Source organism: Meles meles, chromosome 6 (assembly GCF_922984935.1).
Source record: "Meles meles chromosome 6, mMelMel3.1 paternal haplotype, whole genome shotgun sequence".
NCBI classification, from domain to species: Eukaryota; Metazoa; Chordata; class Mammalia; order Carnivora; family Mustelidae; genus Meles; species Meles meles.
In genome coordinates, this window is record NC_060071.1 from 37,044,092 (window position 1) to 37,065,684 (window position 21,593).

General features: G+C 54.9%; 1 protein-coding gene across 8 annotated transcripts in view; it reads right to left on the reverse strand.

Annotated features, from left to right (window-relative positions):
- TLE3 (TLE family member 3, transcriptional corepressor) overlaps window positions 1-21,593 on the reverse strand; it is a 46,406-nt gene that overhangs the window by 20,867 nt on the left and 3,946 nt on the right. For 4 of the 8 annotated variants that reach the window (XM_046008007.1, XM_046008005.1, XM_046008006.1 and 1 more), the window contains exons 5-6: window positions 5,076-5,138; window positions 3,500-3,574 (exon numbers count right to left, since the gene is read on the reverse strand). In XM_046008007.1, the coding sequence (XP_045863963.1) occupies window positions 3,500-3,574; window positions 5,076-5,138 (138 nt within the window). Of the gene's footprint in view, window positions 1-3,469; window positions 3,575-5,075; window positions 5,139-21,593 lie in introns of all 8 variants that reach the window. The other 4 variants (XM_046008002.1, XM_046008000.1, XM_046008001.1 and 1 more) reach the window with 1 other exon arrangement.

Consider the following 21,593-nt stretch of genomic DNA (forward strand, 5'->3'; position numbering starts at 1 on the left):
CGTCGGTCAGGTTCAACGACCTTGGGCCAGCACAGAGCGATGGAAAAGGAGGATCCTGGAGATGGTTGCTAGGTCAGCTCACAGGGTCTATAATCGGCCTAGGGATGCCTTCCGCTGGATGCTGCTCAGCTCCAGGTGGATGCTCTCCGCGCCCCACCCCCACGCACAGGGACCTTGACTCTTTGAGGACCGCTCTCATAATAATGTGGATCTAAGAAACGGGGCCCTAGCACAGTACGGGCTCGACAGTAACTGAGATCTTTGGCCCCACGGAGAGGGGGTGTGCTGGCTCAGCAAGCCTGGCCTCCCCCCATCTGCCTCTCTGTGTCCCGCTCCCTTCACACCAGTCTGATGGCGGTTCCAAGTCTTCCGCCCCAGAGGACCCTAGAAATACTCTACTTCGTGTGATAAATAAGCCATGACAGGTGCCCACACCGGATGTATTGCACTATGCAACCAAGACATGACCTCAGAGTCCTTCAACCCCATGCCCAAGACAGCCAGAAACACCCGACTGAAGCAGGCACACCCTAGGAAAGCCTTACCCAGCCCTCCTCCGTCTTGTCACAACTGGAGAAACTGAGGCCTGGAGGAACTCTGGACGGCCTTGCCCAAAGCCATCCTAATTCCCGGACCAGGCTACTTCTCCTTCTGGATGGGCAAATCCAGCACCACCATGGGGTGAGGGGAAAAGCCGCCAGTTGCTACTGAGAGCCTCCTGGGCCCGTCCCTGCACCGCGCTTTACCGCTGGGGCCAGAACCCCGGGCCCTGCGGTGCACCCCCCGCCCCCCACCTCCACCCTACCTTCCCCAGTCAGCTCTCGGCAGCCAGTCCGCTCGCCACGCTCCTCCCAGGGAGCAGAGCCGCCCCTGCTTCCCGGAGCGCAGTCAGGTCCGGCTCCCCGGCACCAGCAGGCCTCAGCTGTCCGTAATTCCTGCCTTGTGAGGCTCTGTCAGGCGCGGCGATGAGACGGCCTCCTGCTTAATGACAGGCCGACGGCTGCATTCACTCAGAGCCAGAGAAGCAATTACCTTGGAAATGGGGGTCACAGGCCCCACTCGCTGGCTTTAATTGAATTCCAATATCTGCCTCGAGCTGCCTTGACCTAACTTGTAGCTTCCTAAATACTACTTAAAGGAAGTGGAGCTAATCCAAGCCGCGCTTCCTCCCCAATCTCACTCTTTTCTTAGAATTTAGAAAAAAGTTATTTTCATAAGAGGATTTTAATTCCAAAGAGGGAGGCAGAAGTGGGAGAGGGGGCACCTACCGGGGCCGCAGCGCAGACGGGAGGGCTTGGCCTGGAAAGGGGACCGGGACGAGGACCTGGAAGAGGAGGAATTTCGGAGGACAGAACCCACGGCGCACTTCCACCCTGGGGCCTCTTTCCACTGCTGCTGGAGAGCCGCCTCCCTGCCACCAGTGAACTGGTCCCTGAGACCGAGACCCGCGGGGGCCCCAGGCGGGCTGACCAGCGAGCGGGGCGGGGAGGAGCCCGGGGTTGGGAGTCAGCCCTCAGGCCTCTGGCCGACTTTGTGCCCATCCTCGAATCACTGCCCCTCTCTGTGAAATGAGGGCATTGGCAAGATCTGTGAACCACGGAGGCCCCACCCCTCAGGGACATTTGGCTGACATCTGGAGACATTCTGGGGTTCCAGTGGCATCCAGTGGGTAGAAGCCAGCAATGCTGCTACACATCCTACAGCGCACAGAACAGGCCCCACAACAAAGCATCCGGCCCCAAACTTGACAGAGTCGAGGCTGAAGAAGCTCAGACTGGCTGATCTCAGGGACAATAAACTTTACGAAAGCACAGTTTCCCCTTCGGGGTGCTGCCTCCCAGCCCAATGGCTAAAAACACAAACCACTTACTCACAGTCCTCTTTCCGGACTCTGCTCTGCTCCCCCCAAGCATTGCCAGGCTTCAGACCAGGCGAATGCATCCATGCCCTCTTGCGGCAGCGTTCAGCAGCCTCCACAGGGCTAAGACCAGGACAGAAATTGGTCACCGTGGGGCGCCTGGGTGGCTCAGTGGGTTAAGGTCTCTGCCTTCGGCTCAGGTCATGATCTCAGGGTCCTGGGATCCAGCCCCACGTCGGGCTCTCTGCTCAGCGGGGAGCCTGCTTCCCCCCCTCTCTGCCTGCCTCTCTGCCTACTTATGATCTCTGCCTGTCAAATGAATAAATAAAATCTTAAAAAAAAAAAAAGAAAAGAAAAGAAAAATTGGTCACCGTCACAGGTCCCCACAGCAGGATGACAGAGCAGCGGAGGCCACCAGCATCCCTCTGTCCCTCTGCCCCCAGCCTCCCTGAACGTCTGGCCCCAGAAGATGGTCCACTCCCTCCTTTAACAGATGCAGAAATTGAGGCCTGGGAAGAGACAGGACCTGCCGAGGTCACACAGAAAAGAACCGTAACTAGAATGTATGTCTCAGGGTTTCTGCCTCAGACTGAAAATCCAAGAGTTATCCTTTATCCCACCAAGCAGAACATTCTGGGACTATCAGTTCCACCTTGAAATCATGACCTCGCACGAGAACAAAAGAGAAATGAGGACCAAGCAGGACCCAGACGTCAGTCATTTGGGCCACTGCTTCACAAAAACCTGGAAAACTTCCGAAACACACATTCCCAACCCCACCCCAGACCTATGGAAAAGAGCTCTGGGGGCGTGTCCTGGAGTTTATGTTGCTCAGAAGCCCCCTAACCCTCCTTCATTGTAGGGACAAAAGGTGGAGAAAACACCTGAGGCTAAGAGTTTTGCCCAGAGGGACATGAAAAAACTGTCTGTCCTCAGCTGCTTCTCTTAAATATCCCTAGCCTCACACCGAAGCAGGAGAGAGATGCTCTGTGAATCCACGAAATGCATTAAAGATGCAAGCCAGAAAGGGATCCCGAAGAGGAGAGATCCGGGGTCCGACCAGAAGCGGACCTCACAAAGCGGTCTTGGGTATTTTTCCCACTCCCGGTGAGACAGGACTCCCAGAAAATCCCGGCTGGAATTCACAAGGGCACACCAATCACACTCAGTCAGGCAGCTCAGTCCACGGCACAGGAAGGCCCCAACCCAAACTCCACAGCACATTTCAGATCCACAGTACAACAGAGATCATTCTGATCTCAGCTGGCCAAAGAAGGGCAGACCTTTGCCAGGGAGGGGGACACAGAGCAGACAGGGCCCCCCGCGGAGGCCTGAGGAGCAGCTGGGTCTGACGGTTATCTCAGAGCCTGCCCCCCCCACCACCACGGGGGGGACACCAAAAGCTGGGGGAGGTTGGGGCTGGAGAGTTTAGACGTGGATGTGAGGCATGTCAGACAAGCCGTCCACTTGGGGAGCTCATGGGGTGAGAACCCCAGATGGGTCTAAGCCACGGGAAGCCGGAGCCCTGGGCCCGCCATCCTTTGAGGCCAGCTAAGGTCAGGGTCGATCTCTGGTTATGGTAAATGAGAGGAATAAAAGGGCTATACACACGGTGAGAGGCAGATTGGGGAGTCCACGTACCCCGATGATGGCGTTTAGCTCCGTCATGGTGACCTGCTTGGCACGCTCCACCGCCTGGGCCACCTGCTGCTGGTGCTGGAGGGAACAAGGAGGGGGTGAGCTGCACTGTCTTCCCGACCGAAGGGGGCACAGGGAGGACCGCTGGGGCCAGGCAAGGACGCGGCCCCCATATGAGGCAGAGGAGGCCCATGAAACAGGTGGGGGCCTTTCTACATTCTGTTTTAAACGCTTTTCAAAGAGCGCGTGTTCAAGCCCCACTTCCCGTACATTGTTTTAAGTTTCAACAGAAATGAGCCCAAACACGGCTGTCAGTCACCCGCCTCCCTCGACCACACGTACAAAAAAAAGTCCTTCCGCGCCTTCGAATGTGAGCCGGGCGGGAGAGGCTAGCCCTCATTAAAGTTCTAAATGCGGGAACAGCGTTCGTCACACAGAAGGGCGTTCCCATTTTCTAGGAGACGCGGCTAGAGTGCGCGCCCAGTCAGGAGATTGGCACTCTACGTTCAAGGAGTTCAAAAGCCAGGTATGTGAATTTACAGATATGCAATCCCTAGCCAAGTAAAGAGGAAAACGAAGATGTGTCTGGAGAGAGAGAAAGAAAAAGTGGCAGGATGAACCCTTAAATCATGCAGGGACTGGGGGCGGCCATGATGGGACCATGCGGGCTCATCAAGTGTAATAAATACACCGCTCTAGGGCGGGGTGTTGGGAACGGGGACGTCTCTGTACCTTCCACCCGTGGGCTGCTGTGAACCTAAAACCACTCTGAAAAATACATATTTTTTTGGTGCATTCATTCCCTTTGGCCTTGGGATAACATCCGCTTTATGTGCACCTGTCTCCCCCACTGGGCTGTGAGCTCTAGGACATCACTGTATCATATTTTGGACTCCATCATTTATGGGTTGCTGCTCTGACTCAAGAAGTAGGAGTCTGGAAGGGAGCTGAGGGGGTGGCCGGGGCTGCCCCAGCTGGAGTGAGCTCTGCTGGACAGACAGCTCACCTGTCTGACCTGCCCCAAGGGGCCTCCTTGAAGACTTCCCTCGTCTCACCCACTAGCCCCGTCCAGGCCTCAGGTGGCGGTCTCTCGGAAGGCGTGCTTAGAAGGTAGTATGATTGACTGGCCATGTCTACAGGGAGGACCCTCTGTCCTAGGCGCTGGGGTCCCCCTTGGGTACGCATTCCCTTCATAGGGTGTGTCCCTTCACACTGTGTGGCCAGGCGTCTTGCTCCTAGATGTTTCCAGGTGTGGGAGATGGGACAGAGAGATGCAGAGGCATTTAGGAATGCCCATTTGGATGGGGGGCGGGAGGTAAAGAGGGCAACCACTGCTCATTGCTAGTCCCATCCCAGGCTGGGATCCTCCTCCTTGGTCTCAGGAAGTGGCAGAGAACCAGTTCTACCAGAAGAACGAGCAAACACTTCCTCTGATGTGCTGGAGTATTTTCTCTAAAACCCCAGGTTGCTAACTTCAGTCCCTATGAACGAATTGGGGCTGGGGCTCCAGGGGGACCCAGACGGCACTGGGAGGCATTGCACTCGAAAGACGAGAAAGATGCAGGGAAGAAGGTCTTACCTCTTGTGACAGAAAAGGCATGATCTGTGCTAAAATCGTGTTCAATCTCTTCGCAATCTCTGTCTGCAAAAGAAGAGAGACGGTGTGAAGTACAAGCAGATACATCAAGTCGCCGAAATGTCCCACAGGGGTCAACGCACACTCCCCTGAAGCCACAGACCCCCTCAACAGGCCCCCTGCCAGGAGGCCTTGCTGAATCCGTGGCCCTCCCCCAGCCGGGCTGCCTCGGCTTTGGGGAGCTCCAATTTCCTATCAGAGGGAGGTCTACATGTGTGGCTCAGACCAGAGAATCTGCCGGCTCTGGATGGAAGCCCTAATTAAAAACAAATAAAAATAAATAAACAAAACAAGAACCACCCCCATCCCCCATGCCCTCCGCCGTACACCCCAGTAAAACCTATTATCCGAGTTAAGCGCACAGTGGTGAGGACTTGGTTGTGCCCAATGGCAACAGCTAGACAGGTTCTCCGGCTCAGATGAAGCAGGTGACTGGAAGTCCCCAGGGCCACAGGTGCCTTCGAGGGTCTCCTTCAGCCCTCTCCACTTCTCTCTTGGCCTCTCCCCCACCAGACAGATCCCTCCCCCACACAGCCTGAAATCCCACCATGAGTGCCTCCCCATCTTAGTTAAAACACTGCCTTCTTGAAGCAGCTGCTCGCGGGTAAGTCGTTGGAACCCCAATCCTTCCTAGAAGTAGATCATGAGCTGAGCACTTCACTGCTCCACCCTCAACATGCCAGCCAACCAACTGCTTCTCCCACCCCCATCCTATGTGAACCCCAGATCTCGGATCCACAGCGGTTTGGGAAAAAAAAAAAAATAGTGCCCAATGGTTAACTGTGTCCAGACAGGAAGGACTAGCCTGACATACAGGGCTCAGGACCGCCTTCCTCAGCTCTTGTTGAATCCCGAGGCCCCCAGGACCAAGGTCCCAGCACGGGCTTCAAAGCTCTCATCAGCACACAGCAATCTTCCAGAAACAAAACCATGACAACAGCCTTTAAAAATCTCTGATCATTAGCGTGTCAAATCGCTCTCAATGAGAAATCTGGTGCACTTAAAACAAAAACAATGCTGTCTGAAGGCTTACAAACAGAGTGAGGACCTTGGGAGAATTCCTGGGGCTAGCACCCCCCACCTCCCTCTAGCCCCCGGCCACCAAGGAGGACCCGTCTGGTTGGGGAAGTGCCAAGACAGGGAATGGGCTAGTGTGGCCCTACATCCTGGGGCTGCCGGCCACAGCAGGCAGGCTCCAACATGGGGACAGTCTGTCTACCCCATGGGGGCATCCTGGGTGGGGTCCAGGGACTGGTCCTCTCTCCTGGAACACTCTGATCCTCGGGACAGGGCCAGAGTTGCCCAAATTCTTTGTTGCAAAGGACCGAATGACCCACTGAATACCAGTAACGGGTCCCACTTCCAAATTCCAGGGTGGAGAGAACGCGTTCCCCTAGCTGCGACCTCTGGGCCTTACCGCCCCATTTGCCATTCGGGTACGCTCCAGTAAGGACACTGGACACCAGGGCTTCTCAGCCTCAGTGCCGCTGACACTGAGGCTAGACACTGCTTTGTTGTACAGAGCTGTTCTGTGCACCATACCTGGGCTTGACCCACTAGATGCCCATCATCTATATTGTAAGGAATCTAGGAAGATGACTAAGTAATTACTGTATAAATTATTAATCTAAGTAAGTGGGAAGAGTTCTTCTCTCAAACAGTATCTTCTCTTCCAAACAGGATCCTTTCTCATTTCTGTTCATCCTTCCCTTGATTGACCGTGGGAAAGGGGAAGGAAACAGGATCAAGGTTGCATTTGGCAGGAGCTCTAGAACAATCCCTGACTCTCAGTCCAAAATCGCAGAGGGTAACACGGTCCTTCAACCATCAGATGTTCATGTGCCCCATCAGAACAGAAGGACATATTAAAAATGGGAAACAGACATAAACTAGACCAACCAGGCTCACTGGTCCAAAGGCCTCTTACCACCAATGACCCCGGCACACAGTAAGTACTTGATAAATATTTAGCCAAAAAGAGTATCACTAGCCTCCCTGCATTGATTTTCCAAGGCCCCCCTGGCTGCAGATCTGGGCCTGGTCCATGGTGGGCGACATCTGCGGCCAGGGGGGCAGTGGACAGAATGTTGACATACAAGTGGGAGGCGGGGCAGGCAGGCGCCCTTCATCAACAGGGTGAGGCAGGGCCATCCCCGTGGGTCTCTGGCTGCTGCCCTCCCAACCCCTGAGCCAGGAAGGCAGGCAGAAGGCAGGATCTGAACCTTCCCAGTACTCTGGCCTACACAGCAGCTCCAGCTCTCACAACCTCTGGGGCAGGTGGTTATAAATGGGTTCCCATCTGTTGCTCACTTCCGCTAGCAAACAGGTCAAGTGTCAGGGTCTTGGAAGTTCCAGGCAAAATATGAAAAGGAGCTGACCTTCCCCCTTCCCCATACCCTTTAGCAAATATGGGGCCACAGCTTTCGCCCAGGTGGGATCTTCCTGCAGGGTTTGGTCGGGAGTCCAGCATCTTTCAGTTCTAAGGAAAAGGGACCTGCTGAGATTTCCCGTAGCTGTGCCCAGCTCCAGCCTTGGCCTCCCAGGCCACCAGGTGGCTCTGAGCAAGCTCCCAGTGTCACCCTTCCACCCCCACTAGAAGCAGTTCCTGCCTCCTTCGCCCACCTCCCAAGAGCACAAACATCAGAACCGCTCCACACAGACAGGGAACATTCTGGAGCCCTGGGATACGGGCATTCGGGCCCTTTCCTGGGCCCAAACTCCAGGAAGGCCTGGCTGCACAAGACAGAATGAAACAGGGCTGGGAGTTGGGCAGAGGGTGGGTGGGTTGGGGTAGGGAAAGCATACTTGGCCAGTGTTTATAATAGACCAGGGCTTCCCTGTCCCTGGGTCCGGACCTGGGGTGGGCTTTCCACACCCATTCCGTCCCTCCCAGCTGTCACTGCAGGGTGATCCCCTGCCTTGGAGGGACACTCCCCTGCTGGTCTCCCCAAACAGCAGAAGCAGGGAGTAAACCTTACTCATATCTCTGTGACTGCCCCACCCCTGGGAACGAGCTTGGCACACCGGTGCGCGAAGACTGGACAGGACTATCCCCCTCAAGGACTCTTCCTTAACACTGATTTTTTGGAGGGTGGTGATCCCAGAAGGGAAGCTCCTAGAAATGTAAGCTGGACGGACAGAGCCACTCTTCACAACAACCACCATCATGACCGTTACCATGCAGCACCCCAGCTGCCCCCAAGCATTTCCCACATGCGAGCTCGTAACACCCTCCAGGGAAGGCCCTTCCAATGAGCAGCTCCACGTTTCAGATGGGGAAACTGAGGCTCGCCCAGCAATGAAGCAACCACACTAAACGACTTCCTACCAAGAAGCCCAATGTGGACATTTTGAGAGAGCTTGGAGAAGTATTTTTGAAAGAAAAACTACCGTCAGGGTTAATCATTGACAGCATTTCCGATTAGAACAGCTGTTAAAACAGCATTTGGTCCAACACAAATAAGCCCTAAACATTCAGTTCCAAGAAAGGGGGGAAAAGAAATTAAGACATGTGACTTCCACAATTAGGACAGGTCACAAATCACAAACTGGAACCAGACCACATGTTGGAAAACTCCTCCTGGCAACCCAGGGCACCGTGCTATCAATAAGGCAGCCGTGCGCAGTCCACATGGGTTGCCAAAAGCCACCGCCTTTGAGTGAGGTCCTTAGATGCCGACCGGGGAGAAGGTAGGTGCCGGCGGCGGGGAGACCGCTGCCTTTGGAAAGAGGTGTTTGGGGAGGCGGGCACAGACTTTGAATGTTTCTTTTCAAGTGTGGTTCAAAGAAGGCAGCTTGGCTGGTGGGAAAACACTGTTCCTTGGAAGGAGCTAATCTAGCAGACACAGACAGAAGCAGCCCGGAGACACGTGCCCAGAGACCCTGCGAGATTCAGAATCTGTGCTCCCAACTGGGCACGGGGAGTAACATCTGCCCAGCGTCTCCGGTGAAATGGTTAGGCTAATAAATGACGGAAAACAAGATGGGGTGGGGGGCAAGTGACTTTCCCAAGGAGCAATCTGCCCAGTGCGCCTGCCCAGCTCCCGTGCACGCCATCCTAGCTCCCGTGCACGCCATGATCATCTCAGGAAAGCAGGACCTGCAACCATCTTGCTGGAAACCGAGGGTCCTTCAGCAGCCCCAGGCCCTGCCTCTCCTCCCATCACACTCCAGCCACGGGCCCCGGACCCAGGACGCCGAAAGACGCGAGCCTCAATCCGGTCTTGGTTCTCAACCTCCCCCCTCCCCGGCCCCGTCTCCTGCTCCTGGGCTTCCGCAGCCGGCCAGGCTTTGGCCGCACCCCCCATCTTTCTTTTTCTTGAAAATGTAGTTGACTGCTCAACCCAGTCCGCAGCCACCTCCACCCAGCGGTCTCCCTGCTATTTATTTCAAACTGCCCTGTTGTCTGTCCCCGCCGGCTTTCGGGAATACATACATCATTGTAACCTCAGCTCCATAAAAACAAGGCGAGGAAGAGAACCCTGGCACTTTAAAGAGCATGTTATGACCCACAGCCATGAAGAACCAAGCTGGCTCCCACCCCCCGCCCCCAGTCCTGCCTCCATCTAGCTGTGTGGCTTTGGGCAAATCACTACCCTCCTCCTCCCCGGTCCAACTGTGTTGTCTGCAACACAGGGCGGCAGAGTGGTAGCTCGGAAGATCCGGGAGTCGTCACTGCGTCTCAGCCTGCTAACGGTTCCTGCAGGGCGCTGTGACATGTCCTTCCTCCGTACAGCTTAGGAAGCGAGAGCATCGCCAGAATTTAAAGGGTGATGAGGAAGAGGAGAGAGAACCACTTCACGATGTGGCTGGGCTGCGCTGCCTGAGGTTCAGTCCCCAGGACCAGGCTTCCTAGCACAGAGGGTTGGACAGCAGTGACATGCCATCTGTCAGTCCCGAGCTGCCACGGCAGGAAGGGCTCGTCCTGCTTGCCCGGGGCCTTCTCCTCCAGAAACATGCATGTTTGCGGTTGGGGGGGTGGGACTCCGCAGTTCTTGAATTTTAATCAGGTATTACCAGGTTCTCTGACTCGAGCTCTGGGGTGTTCCAGATGAGTCTGCTTCATCTCCAATTAAACTCAGAGGGGCACGAGGGGCAGGAGGCAGCGGCCGCAGCAGCCGGGTCCCATAACCACGAAGCAATCAAATGTTGAAAGATTCTGGAACAATGTGCCTGAGTACTTTTAACTTAAAATATCCCATCGCATGTCCCAGGCAATTCTAAATTGATAGGCCCTCAATTATTGGACTAGACCATGAAATTCCTTGCCAGGCAGTTTCTCCTCAGACGGAGCTTAGACAACTCTGAAAGAAAGCAAGTGGCTGTTTTATCACCAGCGGGAAGGAAGTCCAGGGACAAAGAGGGGTGACACCTCCAGGAAACACCAGGATGGGGCTCCCCAGCCCCGCTCCAGCCCCGCTCCAGCCCCGCCACAGGCTCTACGGGAAAGGAGCATCCAGGGTCTTAAAGGAGGGGGCAAATAAATGATCCACTCAGCGGCCCAGGGAGATAATGGCCCCTGCTTCTGGAGGGGCCGGGAGGGTTTCCATCACGGATCACTCAATGATAGGTGAGCCTCCATAAAGGCCCTTTTAGCACTGACATATTGATCAAATTATATATAACTACAATGCCATTAAATATTTATGCCTTCTGAGGAAGCCTGCTGAATTCTTTATGCCAGGAGGGCTGGATATAAGAAAAGGCCCAGCCCCGTGTGACCCTGAGGATCTGCCTCCTGAGGGAGGGAACGGGACAGGACACTGGCTACGGCCAGCCTGGACCTGGCACTCGGCGATAGCCCCCGTGCCCCTCACACAGGTAAGGATGGCAAGGAACATTCAACACACTTTCCCCCACCCAGCTAAGACAGATGAAAGGCAAGAGACTCCAGGGTGCCCCGCTTGGGACATGACCTTCCACGTGCCACCCTGGACGGAATCCCACCTTCCCTTCCTCTGCCCACCAGAAATCTCTGGCACTTTCTTCCAAGAGTCTAGGGAGTAAGGGAACTGGGAATGGTGAAGTCAAGCAAGGAAGGGGAAAGAGCTTGTGGGGAGAGGGGTGGGAGAAGAGGCATCTAGGCCACTGACCCCAGAACAGTTAGCAAAGTGAAGTCCCAGGTCTGTCCCGTACTCAGGCCTCAGTTCCCACTGCATGAAAGAGGCAGATCTGGCTGCAGTATGGTCAACACAGCTCTCAAAAATGCATCAGGTGTGTGTGAGAGCGAGCATCCTGTCCTTAGGAGCATTCAATGGCCACCGAACAGGGACAAGGGTTAGACACCACTCCATGGGAGGGACCTGGGCCTAGGTGACAGCTGAGTCCCTCCCTGGCTCTCAGACTTCACGACTTTCATTTCTCAGACTCTCAATTTCCATCCACCGGGTTTCCTGTTAACAAGATCCAATAATCTTTAAATATTTGTTCACTTTAATTTCTTGGTTCCCAAACACATTAAACTCTGCTTGCTTCCCACCCCCACTCCAGGGGACGGCCCTCAAAGAGCTTGCTTGTGTAGACAGAACAGGGAAAGCCTTTGCCCATTAGACCTTCCCCCAATACCGCCCATTCATTCCAGGCGCCACCAACCGCCCCCCCCCATCCCTAGAGCTCTCTGTCCCCTCCCTCCCCTCAGATAACCCTCTGCCTCCCTCCCCCACCTTCCCAGACTCCATTGGCCAACTGCTGCCAGGAGGAAAAATTCTCAATTCATCCCTGTGGGGTTGCCATGGCAACCCCCAGCCACCTAATCCCCCTTGGAACATTATGCAAATCTCCCTTTGCCCCTCAACAGGCTGTAAAAGTCACATTACCCTTGCAGAGGCAGCTCGTTAAATTTTGGGGGTCTCCCTGTAAGGTCAGCACTACAAATGGAACATTGGCTAGGACTTTGTAAGGACAGAGGCTCGCAGGGAAATCCTGGTGGCAGGAAAGGAAAATGAGGTGTCGGGGGAGGGGACAGGCTGACTGTGGGTAGACACAGAACCCCATTCTAGCCACCCACCATCACAGTTCACAGCCAATAAGCAAGACCATCCTTCTTAGACTGAAAGGTTCAGAGGATCCTCTCCCCCCAGACAGGATGGCAGGATCACAGGTCGAAAAAATCAAGAGGGTTACTTAGAAATTTGTTCATGGGTCGGATGGGACCGCCTCCCAAACCACCACCACCACATTCAACATCTCAGTTTACAGACAAGGAAAGCTGGGCCCAGAGAAGGCAAGGAGCTGCCCTAGGTCACAAAGCCAGACAGTGGCAACCGATTCTCCCAGCTCTCCAGCCGGAACTCTTCCCGTGACACCAAGGGTTCACACCTGGGGGGCGATTTTGCCCCCCAAGGGACCCTTGGCAATGTCTAGAGAACAGTTAAGGGTGTCACAACGAGAGCGGTGCTCCTGAGAACTAGTGGGCTGAGGCCAGAGGTGCTGCTGATCTTGGGGAACACAGGGCAGCCTCACCCCAAAGAATTATCCAGCTTCACCTGTCAATAATGCCCAGACTGAGACAGCCCGATCTACGCACGGCGGCCCCACAACCTACCCAGTTCTTCAAGGCCTTGTCTGGGGTCTTCCCCGGCCCGGAATCTAAGTCCTGAAGCACATTCAGGTGCATGTCCTGAAGGCAGCCATTTGGGGAGACCATGCCTTGATATGGCCTGGGGGACAAGCGGTCCGGCCAGGAGTGAAACAGACTGAGTTTCTGGTTCTGAACCTGCTCCCGGTCTACCGGGGACCACGAGCCAGTGCCTGACCCTCTGCAGACATCTGTGCTCACGGCTGGCATGCGGGGCCAGCCAGCTGCATGTGGGAGGGCTCTGGGAAGTCCTACAACATCCACAGCCCCAAGGATCTCGGCCTCACTCCTGGAGGCCTTGGCAACTTATGGGATGACTACGTCCTGCTGGGAGAGGACACTACTGAGGCCTTCCTACACACCGGGTACTGTGCGAAACAGTCACTGTGTATCCATCACCCTACACACACTCCTCCTAGCGCTGCCTGTAACTGCGGGGTCTGACAGAGGAGGCCATGAGCCATGTGAGGCTAATGAACGTTAGTTACGACTCAATGTCAAACTCAGTTCCTCAGGCACGGTAGCCATGTCTCGGTCGGCACTGCTCTGGCAGGCAGGGGTTCATTTTCCCCCCAGTACAAACTGAAGTTCACAGAGGTACCACAGTCAGCCCCAGGTCACACGGGCAGGGGGTCTTGATGGGGGACTCAAACCCAAGGCTGGCTGACTCCTAAGCCTGTCGCTTTGCCACCAGGACTGACCACCTCCTGGCAGCTGGTGCTCTCAGCACGGGACTGCCAGGACACCCCTCTGAAAACCAGTGGCTTCTGACGGAGAAACTCAGAATCCAGCACCGGCACAAAGATGTCAGGAGAAAGTCTTAACAGGGACGGGGCAGAGTGAGGGAAGGTCAGGTAGAGGAGGTCCCTGCGGAAATGGGGTCTGACACAGGTGAGAGAACAGAGAAACTCAAACAGTGTGAGAGAGAATAGTATCTAGAAAGCACTGTACCCACTCCCTTTAAGAAGTCCCTACAGGCGGGGGCGCCTGAGTGGCTCAGTGGGTTAAAGCCTCTGCCTTCAGCTCAGGTCAGGATCCCAGAGTCCTCTGCTCAGCGGGGAGCCTGCTTCCTCCTCTCTCTCTGCCTATCTATCTGCATACTTGTGATCTGTCTGCCAAATAAATAAATAAAATCTTAAAAAAAACAAAAACAAAAGAAGTCCCTACAGGCTGTGTACTGCTCACAAGAGGCTAGCATCAAGCCAACAGTGAGAGGACTCCAGCAGGGGCAGACCTGCTCTCTGAGGGCCTCAGGGTTGAGGAGGGTGGGACACAGGACACCAGGCAACACCAACCACCAACCTCAACTGCTCCATTAGGATTTCTGCCCTGAGGCAAAGCCAGGTTAAGTACTAGACTGCTGCCCTCTCCAGGAATGAGGGGGCTCAGAGGAAGGCACCACTCCCAGGAAAAGCAACGGGAAGGGTTTAAGGAGAAGCTAAAGCTCCTTCGGGCCCATCAGTCCTGGCCTACTCACGGCCTCCACCTGCTGGGTCTCGTGCTCACTCTGTTCCCATCGGCCACCGAGCCCCTCGCTCCAGATCACTTGGGACCACCTGTGCTCCGGGGCTCACCAAGTCTGCCCTAACTCTTCCTGCACAGGAAGTCAGAGACTTCCTGCCCCCCACCCTAGACCAAGGACTGACTCCCATCCTTCACCCACTGGTCCCCCCCAAACTGCCTGGCTCTTCCCAGCAGAAATCGCCACCAGTTCACCAAGCATGCCCTTGACCCAACAATCAGTTTGACACTCAGGGTCCAGATGGACCTGTTGAGGGCTCTCCCTAGGCAAGTATTTGGGTACTGGGTAGAAGGTCTCCTCCCTCCTCCTCCAACCTTCTGGTCAGAGACTGGCTGGGTGGTGTAGGAGTCCAGAACCAAAGCCTTCACAACCAACCAGGAGGAGACCGCTTCCCCGCCCCTCCCCTGTCCCCAAGGCACTCCGGGTACCCCCAGTGCTGCAGGACTGTGGGAAGGACTCTTGCTCGTTTGAGTCTTCCTGAAAGGGAAGATGTCACTTTTGGGGGCAAACAAAAAAGGAACTTCTACCACTGGGCTAGACTAGATGTCATTCCGTTTTTTAAAAGAATGACAACAGTTGAAGAGTGTGAACAGTGCTCACCAAGGATTTAAAGGGCAGTAGGATAAGGCCGTGGCACCTGGAACTCCACGCCCAAAGAGACGTCCAAGGCGTGCCAGACACGGTTTACCAATTTACCTCCGAGTCACTGACTCTCGCCTTCCTGTCACTCGGTTCCTTCTCGGAATCCCGATTCAGCATGTTTTCTCTTCCTCATTCCTTCCTCCCCCATCTCTGCTTTATCATCTTCTTCCCCACTATCTCTTTCCTCACCACCTCCTATCTTCCCTTTGTACATCTGAACTGCCCACAGACCAAGCCGAAACACAAAAACAAGACAAAACCCTTAAACCGTATTAAAGACGCTTTAACACAAAAGCTCAACAGGACACTTTTACGCTTCTTTTCTCCAATCACAACTTTGCAGCCCACGGATCTCTCTTAGAAGCCGGAGAAAACCTATATCCTTCCCAGAAAGTCCATAATGCTCTACGGGGTCAGGGGAGAACCCCAAACTGGAACGTTGCCCTCCACGAGTCTCCCACAAAACGTAGATTGCGCACGCAGTATGGGCCCAGAATCACGCAAGGCTCAGGAGCTCCAGTGAATACAAAACGGTCCTACCCTCAGGGAACTCCCAGACAAGGCATTCCGCACACACCCCCCAGCACCTGCTGCCCCATCCAGTTTAAGAACACAGCCCTCGGGGCACCTGGGTGGCTCAGTGGGTTAAGCCTCTGCCTTAGCTCAGGTCATGATCTCAGGGTCCTGGGATCGAGCCCCACATCGGGCTCTCTGCTCAGCGGGGAGCCTGCTTCCCTCTCTCTCTGCCTGCCTCTCTGCTTACTCGTGATCTCTCTCTGTCAAATAAATAAATCTTTAAAAAAAAAAAAAAGAACACAGCCCTCTAGTGCCCCGGATATACGCAGGTCATCCTTACACCCCACACTCTGACGCTCTCCACCCGGCGTGTATTTGTCCTGCTCCCGAATGCCTCTTATTTGGGGTCTCTAAGATGGAAAGGTCTATTCTGCTTTGCAAAACAACCAAGTGCTACAGAAATATCAAGAGTCAATGGTATTACAATATTTGGAAGATCACAACTTTCAAACTCTCTGTCCTCCACAAAGGCCCTCGGCTGGAATTACTTGGTTGTGGTGGTGGCAAGCTGCCATGGGACCCCAGGCCCCTGCTGGTGTCACTCACACGGTGGGTGGAAGGAGGATGCCCCCTTGGACAGCCAAGCCCATCCACACACAGTCCTGGCCTTTGCCACAGCCGGACTCCAGGCCCCACCCCTGGGAACCTGGTTCTTTCTTCACCCACCAAGGATGACACTGGTGAAGGGGAGCTTTGGGGTGAGGGGGATCTCTGCCCACAGGGCTGAGTGGCATCTTCACGGTTATGAAGTCGGCTGGGGTGCAGGGGAGGGAGGTTTTGTTCTCAGGCAAAATCCCCGGGGCTGAGAAGATAGGACCCTTGGTTAAGCCCCAAGCCCCCAAGCCCCGCGTGAACCTCCACTTAAGAGTGAGTCCCTGCCCTATGGACCTTCGAGCTTTCTAGAGGGGCATCTCTGCACCATGAACAGCCTCCCAGAATCTGATGCGAAAGGGGCCGAGGGCCCCACGGTGCCGATGTGCTTCTCCAATGAGTGGAGCCTGCCCCCACAGAGCTCCCCCACCAACCCCGGGGACACAGAGGGCTCCCTGGAAGCCTACCCCCACCCCCTCAGGCTGTGACATCCTTAGCCAACAAAAGAACTCCATGTCCATACACAGGGGAGAGAACAGCCCTCCTGAAAAAACCCCCTTCCCCAAGTTTCTCCTCAGCCCCCAACCTGAAGGGGAACTTGTCAAGTGAAAAAGGCGAGAGAGAGGAAAGAAAAAGCCAGGGGACAGGAGAGGCGCGTGAAGAGGAGCCAGCATCTTGGCCGGGAGTCTGCGAGAGCATTTGTTGAAAACAAGATATTGTCCCTTTAAGCATATAAAAACAAGGCCCTCAAGCACGCAGTTCTCACTCTGGTACACAATTATGGGTGCTTTCAGCTGTCTAGCACTACTTCAAGTGCTCTCTTAAACCAGACTGTCAATGGCATGTTGAAAGCTATTTCGCTGGCTGCTATCATTAATAGCAAAGTGGAGAGAGCTGGCTGATGAGAATTAAATATGGGGGAGGGGCGGGTCAGAACCAGTCATTACAGAATTACCCACACGGGGAAAGGAGGCAATGCCACTTTGGGGAAGAAAGGTCAAAGCGGCAGGCTGGGGTGGAGAAGCAGGCCCCGGAGGCCTCCGCCAGCCCCAGGCGTCTGCCCCCCACTGCCTCTCCCCCTCTCTGAGCCCGCCCCAGGCAGATGGACGTGGGCCAGCCCTGCAGAGCCATATGGGGACAGAGGGAGCCGCTGAGGCGGGAGTGTGAGAGCAGAGAGGCCTGGGAGATCACTTTGCTGCAAAATGTCACCACCTTGCCTCACTCCCCAAGTGGAGCCCCACGCCCACCCCCCCCCCCATCGCCATTCCAACTTGTGGACTGTGCTTCCGCTGGCCTTTCCAAGAGCGGCTGTCATCGAGAGAGAGAGAGAGAGAGAGAGAGAGAGAGAGAGAGAGAGAGAGGAGCCTAGAAGCCTCCTCCTCCTCCTAGCCCCTGCCCCCCCGCTTTAAGGCTCAGGTAACAGCCCTTCGGTGTAGTCTTCCCGGACCCGACTTGACTCTCCTTTCCAGGGATGAATAAGCCGTTCTGTCCTGGGTGCTCCCTTCGGTTCTGGGTTCTGGGTGCTCCTCGGGGACACTGGGCCGTATTAGTAGCACTTCCCTCACTGCGCTCCATGACTTCCTGAGATGCCGACTCCCCAGGCGAGGGGATGGTGTCTTATTCGACTGTGTAATGGGCCCCAGCCCACACCCGGCACATCCCAGCCCCTAATAACCGCTCTGGCAGGCATCCAACCCCCTCATTTTCCTGATGAAGAAACTGGATGCTGAGCTGTGGGAGGAAGCCTGCAGAGCTGGGGGGCCAACCCACAATTAAAACCCTCACTTCCTCCCGCTGGGGCTTAGGGAATCTGGAATCCCACCCCCTGACAAGCCGAGGAATTTGGAGTAAAGGAAAACCAACATGTTTCCTGAGCACCTACTTCATGCTAAGTGCGTGTAACAGACCTCAGCCCAGGGGCTTCCTCCACGGCTACAGAAACAAGATGATGAAGTGTGAGAAAGGACAGCCAGCGTGTGCCACAGCAGAGGGAGAAACCCCACTGAGATTTGGCCTTGACTACCTTTTCCCCGCCCCACGTGTCCCAGTATATTGTACAAACAGATTCGGATTAAAAACACTTCCCCATGCAGGAGGGAAAAGGGAACTCATTCCTTGACCGACACACTCCCAGGATAAAATGGAAATGAAGGGCCTTCCACGCCGACCAGACCCTTCCTATACTAAGTGGAGGAGGAAGAATCCAAAGAGAGAAAGAAGAGCTCTGTGCCCTCCGGGGGCCACTGGCCCAGGAGAGTTCACTGAAGGAGTCTTATTAAGAAGCCAGGTTTCTAACCCAGGCTCAGTGTCCCTGAGTAAGAGGGGGAGCCATCCATGTGCCCATCTCCTGGGTCATCCCACTGATCAAAACAATGAGAAGGGAAAGAACCAGAGAACCACACCAACCCTGCTCTGACAGCTCATTCGGCAGTGAAGACCAGGGGTCCAGAGGAGACTGGGGTAGAAGGCAGTCTGGGGCCTGGAGCTCAGCAGACCCCAAAGCTGACCAAGGCAGGCCCCCGGGGCAGTGAGAGGACCTGTGGGACTCGAGGAAGACAGTCCTGGGTGACAGTGACCAGCCAGGAAAGGTGAAGTGGAAACCAGGGCCTAGGAGGGGTGCCTGGGTGCCAAAAGAAAACACTAGTCCAGATCTCTTCTTAACCTGGATGCCACAGAGACTGGCACTCCTGGGCGCGGACTCTCTGTAACCTCGCCACCTGCTGGTTCCCTCTGGCCACCAGCACCTGCTAAACTGATGGTCACAGAACTTCAACTTGTACCTGGAGATCTTCTAGCCAAGGCCCTAATTACTGGGGGGGATGGAGAGGAGAGGGGATGGAGATTTGCCATCTCCCTTTTCAGCCCCGTGTTCATGGTTTTCTGTATCCTCGGGTAAAAAGTTCACAGGCTGTACCACTTTACCTCGCCAGCGAACCTTCCCTCTGGGCTGCTAGTTATGCACTGGGTTTATTATTACGCACATCAAGTCATCGGCTGTGCAAACAGCGGGCAATTCGGAAGAGGACTGTGGGAAAGTGTTCAGCTGATAAGGTTATACAACCCGAAATGGGGTACTTTGTACTTTCGTACACCCAGCTTTGAGCCTTAGCCTCTTGCGATTATAAGGCAGAGAGAAGCAGGAATACTCAGCCACAGAGGGCAATGGCTTAGTAAACAAACATGCTTCACTTCTCGAGTCCTGCTACACAGAGACCCGGGGAACGGGACAGAAGGCTGCATAAGCAGCCCCAGCACTAACACGGGACTGGGAGACCAGGTCAAGCTCCGCTCCCCTCCCGTGCCTCAGTTTCCTCATCTGTAACATGGAAGGGTCGGATGAGAAGCCAAAGGGCTCTCCCAGTTCTGGGATGCCAAAAGAAACTCGGAGGAAGGGTTCCTCCTCTGGGCTTACAGAAAAAAGGGGACTGTTAGGTGTCGGCATGGAACTGCCCCAGAGTTCAAATGCCTCAAGTCCTCTCCTAAAACCTCAGCGCTGACTGGGGGAGGTAAAGACAGCCTGACCCAGCTTCTCCTGCCTCAAACCCAACTCCCAACAGGTGCTCTGGGGCACTCCTTTCTAAGCCGGCTTTGGGACTGTGGCCGGCACTGGAGAGCCTCAGCAGGAACGGGATGGGAGTCGAGGAGCTGGATAGCCACCATCGCCTCCCTGGCCTCGCTGTATCACCCGTGACATTCTGCCTGGAAGCAGGAGCTTGGAGGAGGTGGGTGACCCCCTCGAAGCCTGAGGCCTGGCCCGGGGTTCTGTAATCTTTGCTCTGCCATACTCAGGGAGGTAGGCAGAAGAGTAGGAGGAAAACCCATTTATTACTTCTCGGGGATCTGACAGCTTGCAGAAAGAGCGAGAAGGAGACAGAGAAACAGCCAGGAAAGGAGCCAGCCCCCAGTGAGTTTTACCTCTCGGTAAAACAAAAATGGGCTGGACACACTTTGTCAGCTGCCCTCTACCAATAATTGCGGCCCAGCTGGTGGAACCTGAGGTTCCCAACTAATAGGCATTCCTTTTTTTTTTTTTTTAAGATTTTATCTATTTATTTGAGAGAGAGCCTGAGAGGGGAGAAGGTCAGAGGGAGAAGCAGACTCCTCTGGAGCTGGGAGCCAGATGTGGGACTCAATCCTGGGACTCCGGGATCATGACCTGAGCCAAAAGCAGTCGCTTAACCAAATGAGCCACCCAGTTGCCCCAATAGGCATTTCCCATAGAGACAGCAAAGCAGAGCTTTAAAAAAAAAAGTGTGTGTATGTGTGTGTGTGTGTGTGTGTGTGTGTGGTGGCGGTTGGTGGAAAGAGGGGGTGTGGCGCTGTGAGCAAGCAGGCTGAGGACCCCCCCACTTCCCAAGATGCTGGCTCTAGACCTCACCTATTACATAAAGGTACACCCAGTCCCCGCCCCCACCGCTGAGCTTAAAGATGAAGAATCCGGCGTGTTTGTTCCAGGCAGATGTAATCACACGAACAGTCAAGTCTAGAGGGCAGGACACTGCATGAATAATTCAAGCACTCCAGTCACTTGATTGTGTGTGCAGATAAAACACCAGTCAACCGCTAAACAGGTCAGCTGATAAACTTGTTTGCTCAGGCCTAACCACCATCCGCCAAATGCACCCAAGACCCACACTACAATTAGTGGCTGGGCTTTCTTCTGCAGAACCCTCACAAGCCTAGGGAGTGGCCGGCCTCATTAGGTCAGGGCTGCCTTTCTCAGCCCTGGGTTTCTTCACCTCCTTGCCTCTTTGCTCCTCCACAGCCACAGGGCGATTACACCCAATGCAAGACTGTGCCCTAAACCCTGCAAAGGCCCTGGCACTCAGAGCACACTCTTCCATGCTGGGAAGCCAAGGGGAACGGGCTGGAAGGCAAAGGGGAACGGGGAGTGGGGTCAAAGTGCTCAGTGGGGCAATCCAGAGGTGTGGCCTGGAGTCCCAGCTCTGCCCCACTGGCCTCCCTAAAGCTTCAGTTTCCTGGCCTCTACAAAGGGCGCAAGGAATCCCATCTGTCTGCCTCTAGCAGCTGGGAGGACTGTGAGATTATGTTGCCAAACCTCAGGCATTCTCCCCCTAAGAGCCTAGTCTGGGGAATCGCCAGAGGTCCCAGACGCACACAGCTGCTCTTGGGGCGAACCCCACCACCGAGGGCATTCTGACGGTTAACTCTTCCGGAGTTCAGAGTCTCCCCAGGACTCCGGGAACACCTTTGCTCCACCGGCCAAAGTGGATTCTTTGTGCCAAAGAACCATCCACTCACAGACATGGGGAACACCACCCATGCAGACCTCAACATGCAACAACGTATTACACCTTAATTACGAAGCTCTTAGAATAACTGCTGCTATAAATTTTAAACCTGGGTGCAATTACCCTCTTTAAACACACCCAAGGTACTAAACACTGAGGGGGAAAAAAGAGGGGGGTGGAGAAAGGGAGGAGGTGGCACCTTGCCTAATACCCCAAGATCCTTGAACTCCTGAGAACCTAGGGCTGCTGCAGGCATTCGGACTGGACGAGTCAGATCCCACTGGTCCCACCTAAAATTTGGA